The sequence below is a fragment of the Beauveria bassiana genome (assembly GCF_000280675.1).
Source record: "Beauveria bassiana ARSEF 2860 unplaced genomic scaffold BBA_S00002, whole genome shotgun sequence".
Lineage (NCBI taxonomy): Eukaryota > Fungi > Ascomycota > Sordariomycetes > Hypocreales > Cordycipitaceae > Beauveria > Beauveria bassiana.
In genome coordinates, this window is record NW_007930837.1 from 1,905,475 (window position 1) to 1,919,777 (window position 14,303).

At 54.2% G+C, this 14,303-nt stretch overlaps 6 protein-coding genes across 6 annotated transcripts in view; 3 read left to right on the top strand and 3 right to left on the bottom strand.

Annotated features, from left to right (window-relative positions):
* Positions 1–1,203: 1,203 nt before the first annotated feature.
* BBA_01221 (proline iminopeptidase) lies at positions 1,204–2,625 on the top strand (the record flags this gene model as incomplete). Its single annotated transcript, XM_008596318.1, has 1 exon — positions 1,204–2,625. One exon carries the CDS (start codon positions 1,204–1,206, stop codon positions 2,623–2,625), a length of 1,422 nt encoding a protein of 473 aa, XP_008594540.1.
* A 304-nt stretch (positions 2,626–2,929) lies between these two features.
* Positions 2,930–3,673, top strand: BBA_01222 (transcription factor subunit Med10; the record flags this gene model as incomplete). The annotated part of the gene is made up of 3 exons (XM_008596319.1): positions 2,930–2,972; positions 3,033–3,135; positions 3,223–3,673. The coding sequence occupies 3 exons, from the start codon at positions 2,930–2,932 to the stop codon at positions 3,671–3,673; spliced, it is 597 nt and encodes a 198-aa protein (XP_008594541.1).
* Positions 3,674–4,291: 618 nt separating this feature from the next.
* Positions 4,292–6,793, bottom strand: BBA_01223 (tetratricopeptide-like protein; the record flags this gene model as incomplete). Its single annotated transcript, XM_008596320.1, has 4 exons — positions 4,292–4,623; positions 4,669–4,931; positions 4,987–6,148; positions 6,211–6,793. 4 exons carry the CDS (start codon positions 6,791–6,793, stop codon positions 4,292–4,294), a joined length of 2,340 nt encoding a protein of 779 aa, XP_008594542.1.
* Positions 6,794–8,404: 1,611 nt separating this feature from the next.
* Positions 8,405–9,408, bottom strand: BBA_01224 (EF hand domain containing protein; the record flags this gene model as incomplete). Its single annotated transcript, XM_008596321.1, has 3 exons — positions 8,405–8,823; positions 8,880–9,303; positions 9,364–9,408. 3 exons carry the CDS (start codon positions 9,406–9,408, stop codon positions 8,405–8,407), a joined length of 888 nt encoding a protein of 295 aa, XP_008594543.1.
* A 1,635-nt stretch (positions 9,409–11,043) lies between these two features.
* Positions 11,044–13,655, top strand: BBA_01225 (Spindle pole body interacting protein; the record flags this gene model as incomplete). Its single annotated transcript, XM_008596322.1, has 3 exons — positions 11,044–11,868; positions 11,930–13,153; positions 13,230–13,655. The coding sequence occupies 3 exons, from the start codon at positions 11,044–11,046 to the stop codon at positions 13,653–13,655; spliced, it is 2,475 nt and encodes an 824-aa protein (XP_008594544.1).
* Positions 13,656–13,955: 300 nt separating this feature from the next.
* The window catches only part of BBA_01226 (carbohydrate esterase family 1), a gene marked incomplete at both ends in the record, with an annotated part of 1,150 nt that continues 802 nt past the window's right edge, over positions 13,956–14,303 (bottom strand). Inside the window, 2 exons of the mRNA XM_008596323.1 lie at positions 13,956–14,039; positions 14,109–14,213. Coding sequence (XP_008594545.1) covers positions 13,956–14,039; positions 14,109–14,213 — 189 coding nt within the window. The remainder of the gene's footprint in view (positions 14,040–14,108; positions 14,214–14,303) is intronic.

A 14,303-nucleotide genomic window follows, 5' to 3' on the forward strand; every position in this document is an offset into this window, starting at 1 on the left:
CAGGTTGGGCGACTGAAGTGTGGCGGCATCAACCTGATTCGTCAGCAGACCCTGCCGTCGGAGATCGGGATAGCTCCGCGACAACCACTCATGAATGAGGGTATGTAAAGTTGAGATTCATAATTGGGATATTCCAAGACGCAAGAACTTGGAAACCCGAAAATTTTTTAGAGAAGGGGGTGGAAGAAGATGAAGAAAAATAAACAGATGCAAAATGCAGCCCAAGCTGCGTTACAAAGAAAAATTTATGCAGCTGGCGCATTGCTGGGGCCAATTTCTGCCAGCCGTCAGCGCCTTGCAGGGCCGCGAGTGGGGCGCTCTCCTACTGAGACTTGAGTTGAGCCTCACCTGAAAGGACTGTGAGAGTATGCATGATCGGACGATGCAGCAATCATGATTGGATCATGTCTCATGAGGTTTCACTGATAATAGAAGACTTGATGTACTTCGTACAGTAAACTCAAACTCACTCATAATTGAGTTGAAAGCGGTAGTCAGAGCGCTCCGAGCTGCCATCAGTTTGTCAACAACCGAGTAAACAGTGTAGCGAATGGAAGATTTATGCAACAAATGCAGGTAGAAAAGAATAAATAAAATTATGACTATACATTTAGTAGTATTTTGAGATCAAGGTGGCTTGCTATTTCCATTATTCACACACACACTTTGTAGCCATATCGGCTGGTAGCATGCAAGCAAGGATCTGCATTCAGATGACATTATGCGACTTCCGTATAAAAAGAAGTAAATATCATTTTCCAAATCTTTGAGTCCGTTGAATCCTTGCATAGATTTGTAGTGACGTGCTGCCAGCCACTTTGGGGTTACCATGTCGCAGCTTACATTTAACCACCCTACCATCATTGTTCAGGGGCATCCGCCAAACAATTGCCAATACGTAATGCCCGGCTATCATTCCCGTGCCAATACGTAAAGGCGGGTGGCATCGGCCCAAAGATTGACACCACAAGTAAGATCTTTTGCTTCCATCATGCAAAGCTGACACCTTTCGCCGGGTTCTCGACACTAACGCAAGCACTATCGCCTAACCACCAGCTCTGTTGCTCCCCCCAAAACCCCCACCATCCCGCGATTGTAGGCGCCGTCCTCCTCCATCTCATACCCCGCGCACCACTGCGACGGCATCGATATCGATCCGGGAATCTTCTACAGCCAGTCGATTTGCAACAGCCCTCTGCCGCCATGGCTGCCGCCGCCGTCCCCGTCAAGCTGCCCATCCCGCCGGCCAAACTGCTAAGCAGCCGGACCTTTAATGTGCCCGGCAAGCTGACCCAGACCGAGCTGTGGTTCGAGGTGCCTCTCGACTATGCCGACCCAATCGCCAGCGGGACCATCAGGCTCTTTGGCCGCCTCGCAACTCGCCGCGAGACGCCCCTCGCCGCTCCGGACCAGCCACCGACCCCCAAGCCGTACGTTGTCTATCTCCAGGGCGGCCCCGGCTTCGGCTGCTCCCCGCCTAAATCGGCGCCTATGACGGAGCACCTCCTTAAACGCGGATACCAGGTGCTCTACCTCGACCACCGTGGTACTGGTCTGAGCACGCCCGTCTCGCTCTCCATGCTGCAAAGGGTGTCGGCTGACGCCGACGGCCAGGCCAGCTACCTCGGCCTGATGCGCCAGGACAACACGGTGCGCGATCTGGAAGCTGTCCGTCAGTGCTTACACGAGGGCCTTTCCGGGGAAAAGGCCAAGTGGTCCATCATTGGTCAATCATATGGTGGTTTCGTCAGTCTGTCGTACCTCTCCATGCACCCGGAAGGTCTGCGAGAGGCTTACCTCACCGGCGGCCTGGCCCCCATTGGCCGCTCTGCCGACGAAGTTTACGAAACAACCTTTGCCCATACAGCTTCGCGTAACAAGGCCTACTATGAGAAATTCCCCGAGGATGTGGAACGCGTCAGGAAACTTGTGGCCTACATTGAGAGCCAAGGCGGCGTTGCGCTTCCTGGCGGGGGCACATTGACTGTGCCTCGCCTCATGACCATTGGCATCTCCTTTGGTGTACACGACGGCTTCGATACTGTGCACAATGCGATTTTGGCGTTGGATGCTTCCCTGGAAAGCTTTGGTTTCTTCTCGCGCTCCTCGTTATCTACCATTGAAACCTGGAGTGCCTTTGACAACAACATCATCTATGCCATTCTCCACGAGGCCATATACTGTGATGGCCCTGGCTCCGTGTCCAACTGGTCCGCTCAACGTACTGGCGAGACGCTTGAGAACTTCTCATGGCTTCGCCGCGGCGCCAAGGTTTCCCAGAGCACTGAGCCCCTCTTCTTCTCTGGCGAGATGATCTTCCGCGACCACTTTGAGACGTACCCCGAGCTGTTTGGCCTCCGCGAAGCCGCTGAAAAGCTGGCGACCGCGAGCGACTGGCCGGCTCTGTACGACCAGGAGCAGCTGCGCAGGAACGAGGTACCTCTGTATGCCGTTTCTTACGTCGACGACATGTTTGTCGACTATGGCTTTGCCACTGCCACGGCCCACCTCGTCAAAGGCTCCAAAGTTTTTGCTACAAACGCGCTGTACCATAATGGTATCCGTGCGGACGCTGAGGAGGTGTTTAAGCAGCTGTTCAGCTTGCGCGATGATACCATCGATTAAAGAAGAATGTATATACTAAGTAGCGAGGACGCTCGTATACTTATTCAGTCCTGTAGTAGGCTGGGGGCAACAAAGTACATATAATCATTTAAAGTCAGAAGTAGAACATGATCATACCAGAAAAAAGTAAATCAAGGAAAGGTTCGCAGTATAACCTTGCGCCGTTTTGGTGACGTCTCTTGTGCTGCTGAGGCGCCGCTCCACGCCGCTCCACTGTTGCATCGTCGCTGGCCTGCGACATCGCGCTCTACCCACCCTACCTTCAACCTCACACCATCACCAACCGCCGACACGACCGTCAGCTATGGCGCCGATAGATACCAGAGTCAATCACGATGCCATTGAGCGTACGTCGAAGCGTCTTTCGATCCCTACAAACCACCCGACCGCTAATCTCGCCCCCGCAGAGCAGCTCAAGGACATTATCCAGGACCTGTACCAGATCATGGTGCAGGTTTCTACATACGACTCCATGGGTCGCCCTAGCAAAGACGTCCTGTCCAACGAAATGTAACCACCTCTTCCTTACTCTTGGTCATCCCTGCCATTCACAACTTCGACCGCAGCTAACGGAGGGAAAACAACCCTCGTGCACAGGACGACCCTCTCCCGCTCCCTCCAGACGCTGCACACGAGCGCCTCGGCGCCCGACGCGCTGCCCTCGGTGCCGCCCGAGCTCATCGAGTACGTCGAGAACGGGCGCAACCCCGACATTTACACGCGCGAGTTTGTCGAGCTCGTTCGCCGCGGCAACCAGCTCATGTCGGGCAAGATGCGCGCCTTTGGCGCCTTTCGCGATGTCCTCGCCCGCAACGTGGCCACCGCCATGCCTGAGCTGCGCGATGACGTCGTCCAAGTCGTCGAGGCCACGGGCGGCACCCGCGTGGCCGTCGCACTGAATTCCACGTCCAACACGACGCCGGCAGCACCACCGGCGGCGGCGGACCCGGGCAGCGGCACTACTGCTGCTGCTGCTGCTGCTGCTGCTGCTGCTGCTGCTGCTGCTGCGCCGGGAGCTCCAGACGGCGCCGCTACGACTCTGGGCTAGGCGCCCAAGCGACGAGGCCGCAAGGGCAAAAGAGGACGGGGTGCGAAGAAGAGAGTGTGAGTCGCGACGGATGAAATGAGGCTGAGACCAAGTGAGCGGACTATAGTTTTGATTTGTTTTTTTCAACGGCGTTTACGGTAGGGTAATACCCCAGCATTCTCTAATGCAAAGTTCAGCAGAGATGTTTAGACAAGACATATGCAAAGGAAAATGGAAGTTTAATCCTGAAATCGCGGATACACAATAAAATAAAGCAAGACAAGTGTTGAATCCAGGAACTCGCATTGTCTTTGCCCGAAAACAATCTCGGGCCTCTATGTGCTATGTAAAGCAACAATTTCTTTGCATGACAAGAAATCTGTGTCATTTGTTTTGTTTTGAATGTTAAAAAGAACCGCAAAACGCCGTGACAATGATATTGTTTGGTAATGCACCGTCTCTTTCGCATCCTTTTTTCCTCCAGTGTGTACCGCAACATTGCAAGGCGACGACGAGAAAACCGAAGCAAAAACAATGAAACAATGAAACAATTACAACGTCGATAGGTGATATGCCACACGAAATGACGAAAAGAAACCTTCTCCGCCCTCCATAGACTGTTTTGTATGTCTCCTCCCTTCATTTGGTAGCCGCTCGCCTCTGCATAAAGGGCCACCAAATGTACTCCATCCACGCATAGACAAACGCAGAGACTGCGAGGCCGGCGGCGACAAGCTGCCAAGGCAGAAGCACCAGCGCGGCAACAACAATGATGCCACAAGTCCGAATCCTTTCGACCATATCCTCGTTGGCACGTCGGCGTCGGGGCTGAAAGACGTTGGCAAATTTGTCTTGGCCCCCATGCCCGCGGGTATCGTCACGCCCTTGTCCTTGTGGTTCTTCGTCGTACAAAACATCATCGTCATCATCTTCCTCTCTCCTCCTGTCATCATCCTCATCGCTATAGTCACCTTCGGCCGCCGTTTGTCAAAAATGAAAGCCACCGGCGCCGCCACCAGGGAAGCCCTGCTGGGGACGTCCGCCACCGCCAGTGCTAAAGTTGAAGGTAGCACCACCAGGGAAACCTCCAGCACCGCCAGGAAAGGCGCGGCCACCACCAGGGAAACCGCCACCACCAAAGCCACCCTGCTGGCCCATCATGCTGAAGAGGATCTCGGGGTCGATGCCTCCCATGCCTCCCATGCCTCCACCCATGCCGCCGCCGAACATGTCAGACGGGTCAAGAAGATCGTCACCGTTGTCGTAGCTTGCTCGCTTCCTGTGAAATGTATTAGCTTACTGCAGAAATTAAATCCGATCGAAGGGGTGCATACTGAGGGTCGCTCAGAGTCTCGTAAGCCTCTTGCATATCCTTGAACTTGGCTTCGGCTTCCTCGTCGCCGGGGTTCTTGTCAGGGTGTAGCTTAACAGCCATCTTGCGGTAAGCCTTCTTGATCTCATCAGGGCTGGCGTCCTTCTCAAGGCCCATAATCTTGTAGTAGTCTTTGCGCTGACTCTTTTTCAATTCCAACTCTGCCTTGCGAACTTCCTTTGGAATAGTCCGATCCTCGGGGTCATCTTGCTGGAGAGCCTTCCACTCTTTGACAGCATCTTCCCACTTGCCGGAGAGACCCAGGGCGTTGGCCTTGGTCTTTCGCGCCTTGAAGTAACTGTTGTCGAGAGAGAACGCGCGGTCAGCATCTTTGATGGCTTCATCGTATTGCTTCAACTTGATGCGACACTGAGCACGGTTTTGTAGCAGCTTGGCATTGATTCCGCGGTTGGAAGGGTCGACTTCAAGGGCTTCGGAATACTTTGTGATAGCATTCTCGAGACGGCCAGCCTTGAACTCGACGTTGCCCTCCTCCTTCATGCGGTCTAGCTTCTGAACGATGCGCAGCCACTTGATGGCGTCCTTGAAATCGGGGTCACAGCTAACGGCGGCACGAAACGATTGCATCGCCTTGTCGTTCTCCCCCTGGTAGTAAAGAACACGGCCTCGGAGGACCAAGGCCTCTGGGTCCTGACTGTTCTGTCGCAGCAAGGACATGACGATGTTTTGGGCCTCACCGAGAGAGTTTTCGCGGCCCATCTTGAGGTAGGCCTCACCGCGCATGAGCTGCCACTTGCGCGGCTTGCTCACGTTAGGTCCAAGGCCACGCTCAGCCTGATCCAGTGCATGAAGAACCATGGACATGGCAGTGCCACGCTCCAGAGACTCCTTCGCTGAGCTGATGTGATGCAACATCTCTTTGGCGGGAGCGGTATCTTTGGCGGAAGGGGGAGGCTCAATTCTGCCAAACGTGATCATGGCTTCTTCAGGACGACCAAGACCAGTGAAAATGCGGGCGAGACGGAGAAGGACTTTGGGGTTCTGAGGATCCAAGTCGGCAGCGCGGGAGCAGTCGTCCAGAGCGGCAAGATATTGTCCATTGGACATGTAAGCGGCAGCACGGTTGCTCAGGAATGTCGCAGAGTCAGGAACCAGGTCCACAGCTGTTCGGGGTCAGTAAATCGTGGCTAGGCTTGAGGGTATGTGCTCCTGGAGGGCTGCTCACCTTTGCTGTAATGTTCAATGGCCTGGGCGTAGTTCCTCTCCTTGAAAAACTGGTTGCCGAGCTTTTTACAGCCCTCAGCCTCTTCGAGCGGCGAGGCACTCGGGCTAGAAGGGTTAGACCTGTGCGGCGGGGGAGCAGGAGGCTCATCGGTGCTGTCGCCGTTTTGAACAGGCACGGAGAAATTTGTCTGGGCGGAAGGGTTTGGTGGAGGGGTCGAGGGGCCATTCAAGGGCTCGCGATCAATGTCCATTGCACTCATTGTAGTGTATGAGCGGGCAGAGAAGCGTTTACGCTCCTCTGGTGGAAGATTGAGAGGATGGGTATCGGGGTCGAGTTTGCTGCGCCGCGAAGAGGTGCTCAAATCCGAGGCGTGCCTCGAATGGCGTAGGTTGCGCGGCGACAACTTTGATTCGCGGGACGGGTGCTCCGAGCGAGAAGACTTTTTGGGAGAGCGCGAGTGAGATTTGGTCGGTGATGGGGGCTCTGGACTAGAACGGTAGGCAGCTTGAAGGTCTTCCAGACTGGGAGAGGAAGTGTGCTTGTCGGATGCCGATTTCTTTCCGTTTCCAAAGAGCTTCTTCATTTGGGGCCGGTTCGGTACTGGACGGACAGACGTGGGTAGGCGTAAAGGCGGCGTCCCGAAATAGCGATATTTCGGATACAAGACTTTTTCGTCACAGCAAATGGCCACCCCGAGCTTAACGAGGGAGCGGATAGGTCGGTGGTAGCGGGCGTCGCTGGCGCACACTTTTTTGCCCCTTTGGCGGGAAGAGAGTGTGTGTGGGCTGGCGAATCGCGCGACGAGCGCACCAAGCAGAATTGGCGCTGGCGGGTAAGAGCTGGTGTGGTGGCCCCGAGTTTATTTCAATAGAGCGATGCCGGGCGAGACCAGTCGAGCATAAAAAAAAGAAGCTTTGGGGCGGCGGATAGGTAGAATAGCGTCGAGGCGATTTGCGAACGTCGCAGAAAAACGGCTCTGCTGCAGATTGTCGGTGACAGGGCCGCACTGCTCGTGATGAGGCGAGGAACACCAGATATCGGAGAGGAGAAGGCAGGCTATCTGGCTATTGGCAAGATGAAAATGGTAGAAGAGAAGAGACGGAGAAGACAGAGTGTAAAATGCAAAGTGAGAAAGCTGCCTTGTTGTCCCAGGTACCTACCATTCAGTGACGGCCGAAATTGATGAGGAGAGCCAGGTGCTGAGTGCCCTGTAAGTCGGTGCCAGATGGGGCTATAGAGAGGGCTCTTCAGTGGCTTTTAGTGGTTACAAGGTGGTTGGCATTGGCTCTCCAGGTGTTTCTCCGGTGGCTCCAGTACGCTACCGGGCCCGGCAGACGGCCCGCTGGGCTGCCGTCTCAGGTACTGTGGTCCCTGTACGTCGAGAACCTCTTCAGCACTTCAGAGGCCTGCAGGGGATCTGCCTCCCATAGCCTGGTGAAACATGCACTAACCAGCCTGCCTAATTTGACCCATGGCTCGCTGTCAACTTCTTACAAGACAGCGCTCGCAGCGAGTCCAGTTCGCGGCCGGTAGCACTGCAGCAAGCAACAGAAAAAAGGGTGGTTGGTCTGCATTGGGCATGCATGTGAGTATCATTGTATGCCCAACTCAGCCATTTGTGATTGCATTACGCTTCTCTTCTAACGATCCGCCTCTAATTCTGTAGTTGTGATATTTTCTGCCGTTCCATTGTTGCCCTATCATTTCCTGTAATTACGTAGAACCCCTACAAATTGGGTCCAGTACGGTTCGCCTGTGAATTTCGCTGATGCATTTAACCGAGTGTGTACATTAATGCGGGTGGTCTTCTAGAAGGTTCAGTGGGGCCGCTGTCGGCGATGGAAATCCGGAGCGCCGCTATACGTCACCGGCCGGGTCGGCCTGCAGGGTCCGGGTCCCCTGAGCTTTCTAGTGAGAGGTTGGGTGGCACGGTGGTGGTACTGACTTTTTTTTTTGGGGGGGGGGGGGGGGGGGGAGGGGGCAACAGCAACGCAACTCAAAGTCAAAACAGGATCAATATGATCTTACATTTTCGGCATTCAATCAATACACCATACTAGAATCTCTAATTGAACAATGTACCAAAACAAGCACCAGTCCCGAATGTCCCACGAATGCCACCGTGACGCAAAAAGCTCCTTAGACCACAATACATATGATATCATCTTTGTTCTTGAATCATTACTCGCAACAACTACGCAGCCGCGTTGCCGCTGGACGCTGCCTCTCCAGATGTACTTACGCCCGCAATAGAGTTGACAAAATCATTGTATCGAAAGACGTCGCCGCGCTTCGCCCCTAGCTGAGCATTCATATTTCTATTGAATGCGCGGCGGCCAGTGAAGCCGCTCACAGCGGAGTCAACGTCAGCTGCAGTAAGTGGCCTCACACCAGGCTCCGGCGCTGTTTTCACCAGTGCATCACGCAGCTCCGCCCAGTCAATCTGGCCGCTGTCATCATCGTCAAAAGCCGAAAACGCAGACAATAACTCACTGCTGTCCGACAGAGCCGCAAGGCTTTCGGCCAGCGAGTTCAAGAATGCCGCCAAGGTAATGGTTTGTGGTTTAGAAGGTGGAAAGAATCGACCGATATCCGAGTGGCCCGAGGGGAGGCCTAATGTACGAAGTCAGTACAGCTCAAGCAAACACATGATTGACAAATGTACGAACCAAGTTGCTGCAACATCTCAGCCACATCTTCTCTATTTATAGCACCGTCGCAATCACGATCGAGTATTTGGAAGCTGTCGCGCAGCCCGCGGACCTGCGCGGGCTGCAGCTGTGAAAGGGCGTTTCCATGGCCCATGGCCTGCGCTACTCCGGTACGAGGTGTAGGCATGTTGAATCCTGGTCTATGTTGAGATGACGAATGCGGTCTCGGGGTCCAGCTAATTTGGGTGGCTGTCGGTGTACCGGGCTGTGAGAATCGACCTGGTCCTCCGCTCTGGGGCCTGGGCTTCGTCGGCGATCCGGTTGGCGTTGAGAAGCGCAGCGGCGACGGCGATGAGGGAGACTCTGGGCGGCGAAAGGGCGAGCTGCGTGTGGGCGAGGCCGGGTATCCTAGAGGTGAGGCCTTGTAAGGTGATGATGTAGACTTGACAGCTGGTTAGAAGGAAGCGTGACAATGCGCCGCCAAGCTTGCGGGATCCCGTACCATTGTGTCGCGCGGATCTGATGACCGTGGTTGGCCAGAGAACATGTGTGAGGGAGCGCTAACAGAGATGCCAGTTAGTCAAAAACTGGAGCTTCCAGATGTAGAAACAAAGCACAATAAACGAAATGAAGATATGCAACTGGTGCAAGAGCTAGAAGGGATTATGCACAAATTTCTAGGACAGGAGGAGAGGTCAGTCTCAGCACAACAAGGGAGCGTGGGGAAGCGAGGCTACCAAAGTAAACAAATGAGCCACCAGACAACGGCAGCCTCGCCACATTAATCAGGTAGATAGTGGGGTGTGGGTGAGGCGGATATGTGGCGCACTGTAGAGTTCTGCACCCTACCACGCTACCTAGGTCGCTGGATATGTAGTACAAAGCGGTCAACGGTCCTTTCAAAGGTACTTTCTACGTGATAAACCCAAATGGACGAAATTTGCCCAAAGCAAAAAAAGGGGGATTTTATCAATCGCACAGCGTGTGCGAGCATTGTGTGGTATTGGCACCAATACTCGTTCGTGCCACAGCAGCAGACACTATTTGAAGCCAAGCCACATAATCGGCACTGTGGCTCATCAGGAGCCAGCCAGCTCCAGTCATTGTACTTGAAACCAGCGGGCTGTATGGCTGAGAGTAACGCAGCAGCAGCACTCGTGCAGGACGCAGAGCCGCAACCCTCAATTGGTTCAATACAACAATCCAACCGAATAGAAAGGCACAGCCAAACAAGGTCAGCGGTTCTCTCGACAAGCCACTCCAGCGACGTCCAGGGGCTGGCCTATTGACGACTTCGTGCTCCTTCGTCAGCCGCCCAATAGCACCCTGCGTCCAGGTACCTAGCAGGCACTGAGACTCGTGTCAATCCAATCATCAGTCGCCAGTCATCATACAACTCGAATAATCGGTGCAAAATTTTTGCCGTCGGCTTGCCCACATGATCTGCTTGGCTACGAACCATTCGGTTGGCATCACTGAGGCGGGGTCCCCCTGCGTAGCGCAACTCGCTCCTCCAACGAACGGTCACGAACGGCCCATCTCAAAGTCAACTAGCTCCTCCATCAAGCCCGCCAATTGCATCCAGCCCAGCACAATTGCGAGTGTCGTCGAGCTGTTGTAGTCTTGAGCCCGCGCTCGTTGTATCGCTGCGCGCCACCTCTCGATAAGAGAACTCGCTCACTGCGGTGCTAGTCTCGTTTTCAACAATTCGAACACCGGAATTTTGCCAACCCCGTCTCCGAAACCATCGCTACCGAAAGCATTATTTCCGAAACCTTCGACTCTCCCGCAGCCGTCCCATCTCCTGCAGGTCACGAGTGCCGCAGCCAAGTCGCCATCGGACACATCTGCGACATTCCTGCGGCGGCTCCACGCTTCGCTCCTCGCTTCGCTCCCCCCCCGAACCCTGCCGTCTCAAGTGTCGCTCTACATCTGTCTCCGCCGGCGAATAGTGCCGCTGCGGTCACGGCAGTCTATCGTGCCTGAGCGCGTGTCTTGCATGACACCGGCACCAATCTATACCAGTGCGAATACGCTGCGCCAGGGCCATATATCACCGCCTTGCTCTCGGCTTTTGGCCTTGTCGCCGCCGACTGGCATTCTTCCTCTGTCTCAGCCGCTCTATTGAACACTACATCAGGCGCCTGGCGCTCCCTGGACGCTGCACGCCACTAGGTCAAACATGACGACGGCGGCCGACCACTCGAACCCCAGATCTGCCATTACGACCCTTTCCAACAGCTCGGGCTCGTCCATTCCCCGCCGAACCTCGCTGTCGTCCTTTCCCTCATCCCGACCGCCATCTCAAACATCTCATACCTCCCGGGTCCTTCGATCGCCCCGCCGCCAAATGAATGACAACGACCGGTCTTCGGATCCGGAATTGCGGTCCAAAACCTCGTCTCTTGAGCACTCCTCGCAACATTCATCTTTCTCCGCCCCTCGACGCTTGAATGCTGATGCTCAAAACTCCAGGAGGCTGCGGTCTCAGTATCCCCGGGGCTCTAGCGACAACCATGTAGAATATATTTTGGTAGCTTCCTTCGATATCGATCGGGGCCCTGTCATGGAGCACCAGTACCCGGTCGCTATTACCGGAGATGAAAATATGCTGGCAGAGCTCATGCTTCCAGATCAAGCGCATGCCAGGAACCAAGACTGGACCATATTCTTTCTGCACAAGGACATGAGTGATGAAGAGGAAGATGAAGAAAGGAAACGCAAAGAGAGGCGCCGGAGGCGCCGGAACAAGCGTAGAGCGCTCGCGGCTGGAATCGTTCCTTCCGAACAAGACCATGATGACTCACAAGACAGCGACGACGAATATGACGACGATGACGATGATGAGGATGACGATAGCGACACAGAACCCGAAGGTGGTGAAGGTCCGCCCCTCATATACGTACTTAATCTGGTCAACACAAAGCATGATAAGAGTGTGAAACGTGGCGCTGTCGTTAAAGCTATGGCCATTTGTACGAGACATCCGTTTCTACACATCTACAAGGTACGCTACCTTTTCTCATTTGCCTACTCTAAGATCGATCTGCCGTTACTAACTTGACCAGCCTTTGCTTCTTTTGGCTCTAGAAGAATATTTCAAATCTCCCGTACCAGAGACGCTATCCATGCTCTACGATGCGGTGAATGAGATGGACTTGTCGTTAATGCCAAAGCTCAGCCTGCTAGAGCGCCACCTGCTGCTTGGTAGCGAGAACAGAGATTTGTTTGTCGAAAAGTTTGAGCGAATGATTCAAGCTCGCATGGCCGAGGACCGAGGGGAAGCGACCAATAGCAACGGCGCTCATCCGACAGAAGTTTCCCGCAAAGGCACCAAAGCTCACATCGAGGTCGGAAGCCAGTCAGCCTACTCTGTACCACGCGACACACACGAGTTTGAGAGCCACGTCATGTACAAGGGCATCCCAATTCCCATCAAAGTACCCACCGCGGTAATGCCAGAGACTGTCGGAGACTTTTCCCTAGTCAAACTAATCCAGAACTTTTCGGAAACCCATGCGAAGTCGCCGCAACCTTTTCCGATTCACCCACACCTCACAACCAGTGGTGCTAATACACATCCCATTATCGTGCTGATCAACGGCCTGTTGACGCAGAAGCGCGTGATTTTTCTTGGACACAATATGCCCTCTGGGGAAGTGGCCGAAGCCGTTCTGGCAGCTTGCGCGCTTGCTTCCGGCGGCGTTTTGCGTGGCTTCACGCGCCATGCCTTTCCATACACCGACCTCACCAAGATTGACGATCTTCTCAACGTGCCTGGATTCATTGCGGGTGTAACGAATCCTACATTTGAGCTACATCCGGAGTGGTGGGACGTTTTGTGCGACTTGCCTTCGGGGCGCATCAAGATTAGTAGCAAGATTGAGCCAGCCCCCATAACAGAGGGGCTAGTATACTTTCAACAGCAGAACCCGGCCCTGGCTACTGTCGCTAGCGGTACGGTGAATAATACGCAGGACCTGACTGGCGATCAAGTGTTTATGGCTGATATTCTACGGAGCATTGCGGCCCGCCATGGCGAGCGAACGGTGCGAGCAAAGTGGCGCGATTGGGTGCTCAAATTCACAAGAGTGTCGGCACAGTTTGAAGAGAGTGTATATGGTGCAAGCGCTCTTTTCGTCGGCACCGAGGAGCAGAATATGCTTCCGCCGGGAGCGACGGGTCATGGCTACGTATGGTCAGATGATGCGGCCAAAAATAAGGAATTGGCTGGAAATGTGACTCGAATCGAAGGCTGGCGCAATACCCGAAGTTACTATAGTTTCATTCAGGTAAGGGCCGTTGCACGAGGGCGGGCAGGCAGGTGAGAGCCCATTTGGAAGGAAAAAAGCTGACGAAAACACCCAGGACCTTGCACAAGTATACACGGTGAGACCGCTCAAGGGCCTCGATCTCGCGCACCTGCACGACCGCCTCCGCATGCAGCGACTAAACCCATCTCAAAGCCGCGACATCTATCTGACACTTTCCAAATATATTCACTCGTACGACGAAATTTGCCTCTTCCTTTCCGTCGCTCCCGAGTCGCATGCCGGGCTCTTTTATCTCGCGCTCGGTCTGTTCCACAAAGAAAAGGATGTCCGTCTGAAGACCACGGAGCTGCTGGGACGGATAGCGGAGCACGAAGCCGGGCAGCACTGGTGGAAGAGCCTGAGCAGGTTTGAAAAGCTCGCCTTTAATCGTATTCGAAGGGACGCCGACGCCGAAATTCGGGCGCAGCTGGAAAAGGATGGCCTCAGCCCCGTCTTTGAGAGAAAAGTGTTTAGTTATTGAAAAAGGACTCTTTTATGTTTAATGCAGAAGCCGGCGTTGCTTTGGCCTTGCACCCCGAGTAAGCATCCTTTCACATTGAGCTGGGGCAAGGAAACGATTGTATCATGTAGTAGACACTGTGACGGACAGAAATGAAGAGATGATTATGTGGTATTCGGAGTTGCTTTTGCTATAGCTAGAGGGCCTCCTTCAATATTCTCAATCCCGCGACGTTACTCGTCCGCATGGCCGGCCTTTATGTGTTTGTCTCAACATTGCGCAACTCGTGTGTATCGCCAAAGATGTGGCCCAGCCATCTTTTTATAGCAAGCCGAGAGCCTTGGCCGCATGCTTTACATGGTCCTCGCCAAAAGTCTGCACGAAGAAGTAGGAGTGGTCGTAGTCCTGGGCACCTTGTCAGCACAGTTGCCGCACAGTCTGGGCGATAAATGTAGATTGGCGTCTTGTACTCACATCTTGGTATCGAACCGTCGTGCCGCTGATGCCGGCTTCCTTGATGGCCTTTTCAAAGTTTTCAGGGAGCAGCTCGCCCTTTTTGTAAAATGGATCGCCGGTGCCCTGGGAGTGTCGTGCGCGTAGCGCAAAATTATTAGCTTATTCATTCTCTGTCTTCGAGCCGTTCTCTGCGCCTGGGGGGGGGGGGGGGGG